The 12,538-nt window shown below is 41.0% G+C and overlaps 2 protein-coding genes across 5 annotated transcripts; both read right to left on the bottom strand.

The window, feature by feature from the left end:
• Positions 1–23: 23 nt before the first annotated feature.
• Positions 24–3,690, bottom strand: LOC135545856 (forkhead box protein N2-like). Its single transcript, XM_064973797.1, has 5 exons — positions 3,391–3,690; positions 2,108–2,786; positions 1,876–1,997; positions 1,607–1,662; positions 24–980 (listed from the first exon to the last, which is right to left on the bottom strand). The coding sequence occupies exons 2-5, from the start codon at positions 2,741–2,743 to the stop codon at positions 676–678; spliced, it is 1,119 nt and encodes a 372-aa protein (XP_064829869.1). The 5' UTR covers positions 2,744–2,786; positions 3,391–3,690; the 3' UTR covers positions 24–675.
• Positions 3,691–3,753: 63 nt separating this feature from the next.
• yif1a (Yip1 interacting factor homolog A (S. cerevisiae)) lies at positions 3,754–12,137 on the bottom strand. 4 transcript variants are annotated; one of them, XM_064973802.1, is made up of 9 exons: positions 12,009–12,137; positions 11,541–11,583; positions 8,658–8,902; positions 7,578–7,682; positions 7,012–7,090; positions 6,089–6,146; positions 5,757–5,912; positions 4,715–4,808; positions 3,754–4,554 (listed from the first exon to the last, which is right to left on the bottom strand). In XM_064973802.1, the coding sequence occupies exons 2-9, from the start codon at positions 11,572–11,574 to the stop codon at positions 4,396–4,398; spliced, it is 930 nt and encodes a 309-aa protein (XP_064829874.1). In that variant the 5' UTR covers positions 11,575–11,583; positions 12,009–12,137; the 3' UTR covers positions 3,754–4,395. The 4 variants fall into 4 exon arrangements, with proteins under 4 accessions (XP_064829874.1, XP_064829872.1, XP_064829873.1 ...); XM_064973800.1 differs by having other exon boundaries at positions 11,963–12,022; XM_064973801.1 differs by having other exon boundaries at positions 11,967–12,021.
• Positions 12,138–12,538: the final 401 nt, after the last annotated feature.

Raw genomic sequence — 12,538 nt, 5'->3', positions numbered from 1 at the left:
GGACACATAAATTACCACCTATATTTTAAAAGAGTTTTGTGCTTTATTGTTAAGTTGAGAAGTGAAAAATAGATGGATTGAGAAGTCTAAGGTTTCTTTCTAAACAAACAAATTAGACAGCCTATAAAATATATTCTCCGCAAGAACACGTGTTTAATAAATGCTGCCGTTGGTAAAGAGATTATAAAATCTAAAACATTAAAAAAATATGTTAATCATGAACAGACAAAGATTCAAGAGGATTAAACAACTTTCTTTGTCCCCTGAATCTGAGAGTGGATTAACTGGCAGTAGATTTCTCATGTTATCATTCATCGGAAGTATTCCATCAAAATACAGAGGTCTTGATTCTTTGTATCATCATATCGGTACAGCATCAATCTTATTTCTCCCTCATTTGTACCAAAAGCATATGCCAAGATTTGGTTTATGTCAATTAATGTGGTGAGTGGCTTAATGTGTTTCAGTGCATCAGGTAGGGTGGCTTGGATTTGCAATCATAGTAGCTATATCACTTCATGACAGCAAATCAAATCTCAGGCAGTGTCAACACACAGCAGCGAATTGTCAATTTCTATCACTCAGGTTGCACATAATCTCCTTGCATCACAGTGTAGGCCAGTCTATTGGTCAATTTGTTTGGACCCCACTGCATGTCATTATCTGTAGATCAGTCTAATGTCCACCCCCTGCCAGGTCCAGAAGTGACCCAGCAGCCTCTTGGGCCTCAGCATCCAGCTGCAGGATCTCTACAGTCTCCAGATCTAGTTCAGTGTCCCCGGGCAGGACCAGATACTGGTACTGATGATACTGGTAGTAATGGAACTCTATGTAGCCGCTGTCTGACAGGGGGTCTTTCTCCATCTCCTCACCAACCTCTTCCTCATATTCCACTGCCTCCATATTGACAAGCTCCTCATGGTCAGGGGTCAGAGGGCAAGGTGGATTTGAGGAGAGAGGTGGGTTGTCTGAGGTCAAGGCTGGGGGAGAGGGGGAGGAGAGGAGAAGGGTTTGAGAAAGGGAATCTGTGTGACAAGAGACCATTTGTTTTTGTACTGTACATTGAAAAATGTGGCATGTCAACATCCATTATAGGTATCAGCATACATTGTTGATGTGCAATGTGCAAATGTTTTATAATAGTGTCCTATACAGTAGAGTAGAGCAATTTATGTAAAAGCTTAAAGAGATAGAAAAGCCATGCGTTACAGTGCATACCATGTAAACGATCCCTCTCTGAGTGGAATGTAGGGAGTTACTGCACTAAAAGAGAGAGTGACAAATGGCGGAGCCATCGTGTAGCTGTGGCTATAGGTTGTCAAGGAAATAGAAGGTTGTTGCCAAGACAACAGCACACAAACCCACCAACCATGCGACATGCAGAGTAAAGAGGTAGAGAAAAAATTCAGCAGGTGAATTAAGGTGTAAAAGATAGATCAGTTGTTCCTCAATTAAACTATGACTAAACATTACGAGGGAACCGACATCTTCAAAAATACATTTGTGAGAGGCACTACAATACTGTCTGGGGCTTTATAGTTTGCCCAAACTTTAGTGTGGGTCTCAAGATCTAGGAGGCTGACATGCTTAGTGATAGAGGGCTAACCTGAGATCGCCACAGTGTCACACACCATAGATACTCCATAATCAGCTCCCTCCAACCTGCACAGGACAGAGAGGGAAGACAAATATAGTTAGTTGGACTACTGGTAAGGTTTTGACTGGGATGTGATAAGCCTGCTATTGTAAGACAAATCATTAACCCACATGCGTTAAACAACAAGAATTTGGGCAAAAATATGTGGTAGTCACAGAAGGATTTGTGAGATTTGGCACTGTGAACTAAACTGCAGTTAACTGTTTGTTCATACTCACAATGCAGGGTTGTTTAGTAAGTTGCTGTTAGTGCTATGGTAATACTGGGTCTTCCTAAGCACCTCCAGAAGAGCGGATCGATATTCTGGACACACGCACCACAGTGAGCCCTTCCCCACAGACTGAAAAAACACATCATGCGCAATCTTCGATATCACAAAACACCATCATTTCAAACAAACAGCGAAACTTAATGCAATTGGCATATTGAAGACGAGTGAACACATCTCACCTGGTTCTTGTCCCTGTGAATCCGACAGAAGCTCTTACTCAGAGACAGGTTGTGCCGAACAGAATTTCTCCACCCCCCAGGTGCTGCTCTGTAGTAGGGGAAGCTGTTCAATATCCAGTCATATATACCCTTCACTGGGAGCCTCTTGTCTGGTGAGTATTCTATCGCCATGAAGATTAGACTGCTGAAGGAGTAAGGGGGCTTGGATGGGGAGGTAAGGTGGTGTTGGGTAGGTATGGGATCCTGGGGTTCCAGCTGGGGCAGTGGTGTTGTTTTGGGCAAGGGCTGCAGGGGAAGCAAATTGCCTCTTTGATGTAACCAGTTGAGGCAGGTCAAGTCATCTTGGTCAGATGTGGTTGGAGAGTTGAGGCAGTGTAAGTTTTGTCCGTCAAGGAACTGAGGGGGGGACAGGGAGTCTAAAAGAGGGGAGAGAGATTCAGTCTTGAGGTGAATGGAAACTGGGGCTGTGGGGGAAAGCCAAGTAGGGCATGGTGGAATCGACAGAGGAGACAGAGGGAGTGAAACATGGACAGTGGAAGAAGTCTGCAGAAGAGAGGAGAAAGGCGGGGACTGGTAGAGAGTGGTGGGATAAAGAGATGTAGGAAGGGGTGGCAGTGTGTGAGTGTCACTCTCCATCTCTCTCCCAGCAGACTTCTTAAACACTCATTCAATAGATGATCTGTTGGGCAAAGCAGAGCAGTCAAACATTTCAAAGGCATAGCGAAACATGTAGCTCAAGTTAACAGCAACGTAGTTCCACAATTTGAAAAACGTAAGTAAACCCAATTTATAACAGCGTTGGTAGACCAGATCAGGTGGTCTTACTGAATTAATTAGTGGCTAAATGTTGTGAGTCAGTCTACTCTCTGCCCTGCAACAGGGTCATTCAGTTGGTAAGAATATAAAAACATACATCAAGTTAAAGATTAAGAAAAGTCTGAACAAAGTCCTCCCCCTTTTTCTTCTGGTTTTGCATGAATGATTTCGCTAGCTATACTAGCAGATTCAAACAGCTACAGCAGCAAAAAGGCATTGCACAGGTGGATACGTAAAATCTTCCTGAATAGAAAACTATTTTTATTTCTAAATGGTAAATAAAGCAGACTGCTCATGAAGCCACATGGTGCTCAACAATGCTGCTCAATGTGCTCATTCTTCGGAAAATGGCGGTAGAATATAAAGTTACATTTAGCACAATCAGTCAAGCAGTCTTTTGTTAAACTCCCCCTCAGGTGCTGACAAACACTTAAAACAGAGTATAAAAAAAACAATGCATTGCTTACCAATAAAGCAACGTATTAGTTCAGGGTATATCGGTAAATCTCGAATTATGCAAAATATATTATTCAAAAGTTAATATTGTCTGATATCCATACGAAGAATCGAATTCCTGCCCGTCTGCCTTCTATCCGTTCCAGTGTTCCCTTGGAAACCAAAAGGACGCTTTGCAGGTTGCGCGGCACCTGCGCGTTCCCGCCTTAAAGATACAGTTCAGTATTTATTTTCCAGAACAAATGGAGAGGACAAACCACTTCCCAGATATGACTGTCACAGCATTCTCAAATTCAAGGTCAAAGATGATCAAACTGAGCAACAGACATTTTTCCATTGAAACTTTACATTCAGTTAAAAAGACAGAGGCATGGTTAAAATTCAAAGCTAAATATGTTTATTTTTCTACAAAAAACATAACACTGATTGTTGTTCATGCTCTATAAAGTTTAGATACATAATAAAGGAGGGTTTAACAGGGAAGGATAAATGGGGAAGATAAGAGTGCACTGGTAGCAATCCTCAGAGTAGCTCCATCATTTTACATTTAACCATACTGCAACATTTCTGGTAAGCCCAAATGGACAATATACACAGAAAACTTTAGAGGAAAACTGGAGTGTGGTGTGAAATGTTTCTCAATCATATTCCAATTTCATGAATACTAAACCCTTCTTTCTCTGTAAATAAGAGGGCCAAAAAGGACTCCGTAAAACACTCATGGTGAGAACATAAAAGCCTTCCATTTTGACAAGCGATTCATCTTGCATACAAAAGTCTCAGACTGTAGAGGAGTCAAAAATAAATGTTCATTTAAAACTAACCCACAAGCTGAGCACAAGATACAACTCAATATCTATTATCCCCTTTTCTCTGGCAGATGAGCTGAAAGGCAGGTAACAGTGACACTCAGAAGAACCAAATTTGTAGAAAGCATCAGTGTTTTTAAAGTTTTTTTTTTTTTTTTTTTTTTAAGTTCGATACCAAAGGACCTCCGCATCAGACCCCATATCAGGTCACCTGACCAGATGTGAGGTGAGCCAGTAGATAATGATTGGCTGAAAGGCGGCGGTGGCCACGGTGATGTACAGGCGGAGTCTTGGTTTGGCACTCGCCCCAGCCCCCATGGAGTCATGGGAGAGAGATGACAGAATCTTCATTTTGAGAGAACGGACCTGGTGATATGATCAAAATGCTGTTAACTCTTGGACATGAAGTTTAAAGACACAAAAACGTATTAAACTATGTCAACTTGGCTACTATAATGCATAACTAGGTATGACAAATTCAGAATAATTCTTAACACACATTTCCACAGAGTTCTAAAGTACTTACAATGAAAAACATAAGAGCACACGATGACCAGGCGAGAGCCACGAAGTAACCATCACTGCCAAACAGCAGACCACCCAGCACTGTGAAAATCATCCTAAAACAAAGAAGCATCCTTAAACTCAGGGGTATCACAGTATTGTCTGCAAAATGTAACAACTTGAGGTAAAAAAAACGAAAAGAAAAGTATCTCTTATAGAGTGTAGATAACATAAACCACGTTTCAATCCAAGTGAAGTCATACCGTATATATAAAAAATAAAAATCACGACAGCTGTGATAGAAACTGGAAGTTTTGGTAGAATTTTATAAATGCAGAAAGAATGTTCATTCGACATGGTGGGATCTTTTTGCGTCTGTAAAATTAATTATGTGAGAAATGGCGGTGGAAACACATTTATACGCAAATATTGATATAACCGTCACATAAACTTGGATTCATACGATGATATGGTGGGTGGTCCTCCCACTATGACTCAGGAAACAATGTAGTTTTAGGCAACAGATGAAACCACTTATGATGAACTTCACAGGGTGGTGAAAGTGTACAGTAATCTTGATGCTCATTTCCAATAAAATATTGAGGGTCTTATTCTGTTGACATGATGATCAATGCTTGACTGCTGTTTGACCCCCCCATAACAAATATCTTGCTCTTATCCATAATAATCTCATAATATAGACTAACCTACCCGCTATGTATCTGCCAGCTGTTGGCTAAAGAGCACGTAAGACCAGAGTAGACAACGTTTTCTATTTAACGGAACCATGTGAGACAAAACCATCAGTAGAGTTGAAAAAATGTGATGGAAACACATTGAACTTTACATTTTTATTCGGTACATGAACGCTTGAGCGAAAAAGTACATTTTGTGTGCACCAAGTCATCGCGCACCGATTTTAATTCGCAACAAGTTTGTTTGGTGTAGACACACCACTGGTGGGAGAATTCACATATTTTCTTTATGCAGATTTTAGAATATTCACATGAAAATCAATCACCAATTGGATGGAACCCTAGCTATAAATCTAATGGAGCCCTTACCCCACATATTTGTATCCACTGTAGGCAATGAGGTCAAACGTGGATAGGTCAGAGTGAACCGTGAGAAGGTAGAGACTCAACAGCATGACCAAGACCTCTATAACGACCCACACCAAAGCAGTGCTGGCACACAGACCAAGGACCTCTGGACTGAACCTGCCATTGAAGAAGAGAAAATAATGATGAGGGGGGAGAACATTAGTTGGTTGATTCATAAACAAAATGAGACAAATAGTGTCACTTAAATTAATACATTGTATCTAACACTCCAGAAATCATACATTTGCTTGGCTATGTTTGAACAGTTGTAAAGAAATAGTAGTTGATGTAACCTGTTCTGAATGCCAAGGGCCATCCCAGCAAGCAAAATGTAGGTGATGAAAGCCATTGCTGAAAAATAATATGTGACAGGTTAAAGGAAATATTCATAGCCTGTTATACATTAAAAAGTATTAGTAAGTTCATAGTATGTGAGGATCTTAAAACATCTAAGGTTAAAAAGATGCATTCAGTATTAGTTGATAGAGATTGATAACATTCATATAATTGTGTTAAAGTTCAAATCTGTCAAAGGGTACGAATTGTGAGAGTAATGTGTAAACGTTATATTGATTACTTTATTTTGTGGTGCCTAAAAGTGTTAATCTGTGATCTACGAAATGCTCTTAATCTATGAGCCGGAGATCGATTGCTCTGGTCTCCACCCATATTCCTGGGGAAAATCGAGGTCTTTTCTAATTGAACTAAAAGTTGAATTGAGAATACAACACCGTATCACTCTCGTGATTAGTTCTCCCCTGTTTTCAGGTACTTTATTGATGATAAAATAGGAATTTAAATGTTATAACTCGCTAACATGTCAAGAGTGTTTAAGGTGTGTCTTAGTAACGTCTTGAGGAAGTTAGAGTTAAGTTTGAAGAGAGTAACATTAGCCCTGCTCGGTAGAAGTGAAGAATAGCATCGTACTGAGAGCAGCTGCCATTTTATGTCGATTGTGAATGAACATGTGCGTTGTTAATAAGATATTTTGCTGTGTTATTTGTATAATGGGTTTTCTGTTGTTTTGTAATGTGTTACTTTTGTAAAAATTGAACTAAAAGTTGAATTGAGAATACAACACCGTATCACTCTCGTGATTATTTCTCCCCTGTTTTCAGGAGTGTAACAAATACAGTAATAAATCAAATCCATTCATAGTCCGTCACTTCAATATTAAACATATTACTGATATACCCTATCAATAAAACATACTTACAAGGTATGTAAAGGTCGGGTGCATTCACGTCATGCCTGGGTGTGAGAGGAGTGTCTCTGTGGTAACGAACTTCCCAGTCCTATTGACATTACGACAAAATGTGAAATGTATTTACGCAACATCACAGACATATAGTTCTTACTGGATCTAACATTTAGCAGGGCACAGAATGTCTAACAATGTCTCCTAATCTGAGAAGGGTAATTTGTGCAAACATATCATGCTTGTTAATATAAAGATTGATGAAGCACAATTGCATTTTACGCCTGCAACAGAGAAAATTCTCATCTTCTGTGACCACACACACACACCAACACACACATCAACACACACATCAACACATCAATACACACTGCTAGCAGGGTGATTAAAGAGTGATTATCTTGTTTGGAGGCCCAACTATCTGATATGTACAAGAACATGAGACGAAGGAGGAATGCCAAGACTGTCTCCATGACCTTGACACACCAGTGTGTGCTACAGTGCTGTTGAGGATCATACTCTGTAGAACATCATGTGCAAGAACGTGATATGGTGCGTTTGGTGTAATAAAATGACTTGATTACCTGGTGTGTGTATGGGAACATGAGGAGCAGAAGTTTCTTCATTACATATTTGCTGTCGACGGCAAAGAAATACTTCAGCTTGTTCACAGACACGTACCTGCTGATCTGAAGAGAGATTGCACAGGTTAATTTCTCTAACTGTCATGATAAGTGGAATCAAAGATGGTTGGCACAGTCTCATTATTTGCCGACCAGTGCCTATGCTTTTTTGAGGCTATACTTTTCCGACATTGGAGCCTTAATCAGCAGACGGTTCTGATTGGGAAATCGTTGTTTGCGTAGAAAGATTTAAATCCAATTGGTAGATGCACCAGCCACTTCCAAATCAAAACATGGATGTCAATGTTTTCCCATACATGCGCCATTCTAATTCGCCTGTGAGGCTGATTAGCTAGTGCAAACAGGTGTGAAACAGACAGTTGTCTGCGCAAAGAGATTTGGAGGGGGTGGTAGCATCCAACAATTAGATTTAATTATTTATTGGGCACTGCTCAGCGATGCAAACAACGATTTCCTAATCAGAATCGTCTACCAATTACGGATAAAGGCTCAGATATTGGAAAAGCTAAACCAAATAAGCACGGGTCGGGAAATAACTTGTTAAGTGGGTAAATGTTATACAGCTATTTATTTATTATTTAACAAGGCAAGTCAGTTAAGAACATATTCTTATTTACAATGACGGAACTACCCCGGCCAAACCCTAAATCGGATGACGTTGGGCCAATTGTGGGCCCTATGGGACTTCCAATCACAGCCAGTTGTGATACAGCCTGGATTCTAACCAGGGTCTGTAGTGATGCCTCTAGCACTGAACAGTAGGCTCCCTCAGGCACAAACTGAGTCAAGTAATAGACGCAGACCAGCTCTATAGCTCATGTGGCTACCTCATGCACAGCTTTACCCTAACCATCCTATCTGGCTGAAGTCCATTAATAAAACCTCAGCTGTGGATCGGAAAGGACCCACAGGTGAATGCAACACACCAGCAGCAACTCTAGTCTATTTAACTGTTCATTTGCTGGAACGTGGCCATCACCCTAATGAGAATGAGACCAGTCTGTAGTGTGATTCTCTCACCTCCTTGTTGACAATATCCTTTCCCTGGTTGGCCAGGGAAGAGCCATATATCATGGCTGCACTGGCCATTGGGTCAGCAAACAGGTTGTTGACCCCAGCACCTCCTGGCCCTCCAGCTGGAGCACCTCCCATGTTGTACCCAGGGGTGTAGAAACCCTGACTGTTCATTGGTGGTGCTGCCGAACTGGTATCGTCAAAGAGGAGAGGGTCCCCAGCGGGGGGAGCTGCACGGGCTCTTGGCTTTGCTACAGAGGGACAAATGGGAATGAGGATAGGGTAGTGTGTAAGATACAGAAGTGGGGGAGAGTAGGGTATTGTGTAAGATTTGGCCAAAACAGCCAAATACTCCATCTAAACATGAAACGGTTCTAGAAACATAAAGCATCAAAATAATTTCACAAATTATACACTTACTGTACACTTAACACAGTTGCAGCTGACATCATTGTTCAGGGACAACACTTTGTGGCATCCGTCTTCACAAAAGTGTTCGGCGACGCAGTTAACTATTTTGCACAAGGAGTCGACGGTCTCCTATGTTTTCTGTAAATTAGCGCTGTATGGAAATATGGCCATGTGGGAACCCCTAACCCCATTAAAAAGGTATGTAGTGGCCTCCCGGGTGGTGCAGTGGTTAAGGGCGCTGTACTGCAGCGCCAGCTGTGCCATCAGAGACTCTGGGTTCGCGCCCAGGCTCTGTTGTAACCGGCCGCGACCGGGAGGTCCGTGGGGCGTCGCACAATTGGCCTAGCGTCGTCTGGGTTAGGGAGGGCTTGGCCGGTAGGGATGTCCTTGTCTCATTGTGACTGTGGCGGGCCGGGCGCAGTGCGCGCTAACCAAGGTTGCCAGGTGCATGGTGTTTCCTCCGACACATTAGTGTGGCTGGCATCCGGGTTGGATGCGCTGTGTTAAGAAGCAGTGCGGCTTGGTTGGGTTGTGTATAGGAGGACGCATGACTTTCAACCTTCGTCTCTCCCGAGCCCGTATAGGAGTTGTAGCGATGAGACAAGATAGTAGCTAATAGCTACTAAAACAATTGGATACTACGAAATTGGTGAGAAAAAAAGGGGTAAAAAATAATAATGTAGTAATTTAAACTTTTTTATTTTGCGCTGACATGAAAGATATGTTTCCAAGCATTGGGGCTCTTAACAAAAAACAGTATTTGTGCATTAGAGACCTCTCGAACAATGAGAAAGTTCAGATTCAAACTCCCATTCACCAGCTCTGCAAGCGTTATAATGTACATTATAATTTAGAATTTTTTGGGAAATACATACCAACCGTAGCAGAAGTAAATGAAGATAGTTACTTAGCAAAACTCCACATTTGGTTATCAAGTATTTTGACATTTTGTATTTTGACATTATAACGCTTGCAGAATTGATGAAAGGGAGTTTGAGTCTGAGCTTTCTGTGCATTAGAGGTCTAACATGCCGACCACACTGCTTGCATTATGTGCGCGAGCATTGCAAAATAAATGTACACATACATGTTATTCAATCATTTCATCCAAACTGCTCGTGAGTGTTTGCGTAACCAGGCGCTGCAAGTCCCACCTCCCCCATCTCCTCAGTTATTTTTAGGATCATATACCAAGATGAACTGAGGTCCACACTCCAGTCGGTGGTGGTAATGCATCTTAAAGTTGTTTGTCAACCACCATATAAAGTCCAAAGAAGAAGACTGAAGGAAAGATTAATAGAAACCATCTAGGTTTACCTTTTTATCTGTGGACTAATTGTCAGAGTAGAGGACCTTGTGCATTTCAGGAAAAATAACAACCCAATGTTTATATCCGAAGACAAATTAGCTAGCAACGACAAGTAAGCTAGCTAAATTGCCACAAATGTTTCATGCATTTCAGCCTGTCCCCAAATTAATATAGTTGGTTCAGAGATCTTTTTGATATTTCAACCTATGTGTCCTGGTCACATCTGTTGTGGATGGACAAAATCAACATGCGCGTGCCCAGTCTAGTCAGCATGTAAAGCACAGATTCTGGTTCAGTTAGTCTATGAATGGGCTAGGGTGAAGTATGACAATTACATAACAGTTAAGGCAATTATGAGTGACAATATGAGTATCAAACCTGTAACTACAAACAATAGTCATGCCATGCGGGATGCAATGATAGCCTCAGGCTTTGATCACATCGATAGCTTCATTGCACAAAATAGTATGCAGCATTATATTTATTTAACCTTAATTTAGTCAGTTAAGAACAAATTATTATTTCACAATGGTGGCCTACACCGGCCAAATCCTCCCCTCACCCAGACGACTCTGGGTCAATTGCACACTGCCCTATGGGACTCTAGATTATGGCTGGTTGTGATACAGCCCCGGATCGAACCTGGGTCTGTAGTGACGCCTTTCCAGCAATAAGATGCAGTGTCTTAGACCACTGTGCCACTCGGGAGTCTAATCTGGATATGCGTCCAACAAAAGCTCAATGCCTTGATCACACCGACAGTGTGGATGTACAAAATACTAAACAACATCATCTGGTTATGTGCGCAACAAAAGTTCAACATTCCCTTTCTGCTACAATGTATGTCAAGCCTTCAAAGTTTAAAGCTTGACTCATACTTTCGATTAATCTTTTGGTGTATTGTAAGAGTTATTGCGCAAAATAGTATCCAGCATCATCTGGATATGTATGCAACAAAGTTCAACATTCACCTTCTACTACCATTTCTGTCAAGCAGTCTAAGCATATCGTTTGTTGCATACATTCGAAAAATCTAACGTGTGCAAAGCAATCCCAGCGTTCCATTGGAAATTAATGTACATCCGGTGTATCCGAAGCGTAACCTAACTCTAGCAAGCTACATTATTAGTTAGCTGTATCACATAGATAACATGTAGCTAGCTACTTACCACTTGCTCGGTAGCCATGATGTGGAAGGTCCATTGTAAACACCTGTTTAAAAATAGAAACACAATGTTTGGGTTTGATAACGTGTTGCAACGTAATTTTATACGTCGCAGGATCTTCGCATCCAGAAGTTAGTTAGCCAGTTATGTTTCAATGTTGGCTAGTAGTACGTAGCTAGCTAACGTTAATTAGCAGTTTTTTCGTCGTTAACGTTACTCTTGGCTGCTCGTCTGGGGCTAGCTACTGAATGCTAACTGAAAAGCTGGTTAGGTTTTGCCACCATTTGTGTGAACACAATTGACAGTTAATTAAAGCAGAATAACATATGTCAATGTACAAGAGTGTTTATAAAAAAAACATAATAACTATGACATACTCATGGAATACAATTTTCACTATTTAAAAAGCAAAACGTTACATCTACCTACGTGTCCTATGGTGCTTCCTAGAACCCGCCTCTTTTACTTTACCTTAGCTATTAATGGTCGTCTTCTGTGCCTGCGTGGCAGCGTGGATAAGCAAAATACTTCTATTGGTCCAAAATAAAGATTCAGCCTGTGCACGGATTGGTTTTCCGGGATATCAGTCTTCGCTATTCATTAAACCAAAGAGAGCACAGTAGGAAACTCTGAATTACATATTCATCAGCTCTTTCAACCTAGGCATGGGTTGTATTCATTACGCCGATTCTGTTGCAAAACGTTCTGTCTGTTGCAAAATCTGTTGAAAAACGTTTTGCAACAGAAACTGTTTACTTCAAACGGAAATCCTTGCTGTTCTTTGGATAAAGAGATGGATTGGCATCGAGTTATGGCTAGCTATAGATTTATAGAAGGTAGCCCATGATGTCTTCTGAAACAGTGACTCATGGTGACTAATTGTAAATGTAAATGTAAAAAGTGACAAAAGAGAAAGTTATAACTTGTTTAAAAACAGCAAAGATTTATATTTGGAGTAAACGTGTTCTAGTCAAGGCTCATCCTATATAGCTATTGCTGTA

Source organism: Oncorhynchus masou, chromosome 9, assembly GCF_036934945.1.
Source record: "Oncorhynchus masou masou isolate Uvic2021 chromosome 9, UVic_Omas_1.1, whole genome shotgun sequence".
Taxonomy (NCBI): Eukaryota; Metazoa; Chordata; class Actinopteri; order Salmoniformes; family Salmonidae; genus Oncorhynchus; species Oncorhynchus masou.
Note: the sequence above shows the minus strand (reverse complement) of the source record. Positions and strands in the feature narration are given on the sequence as shown.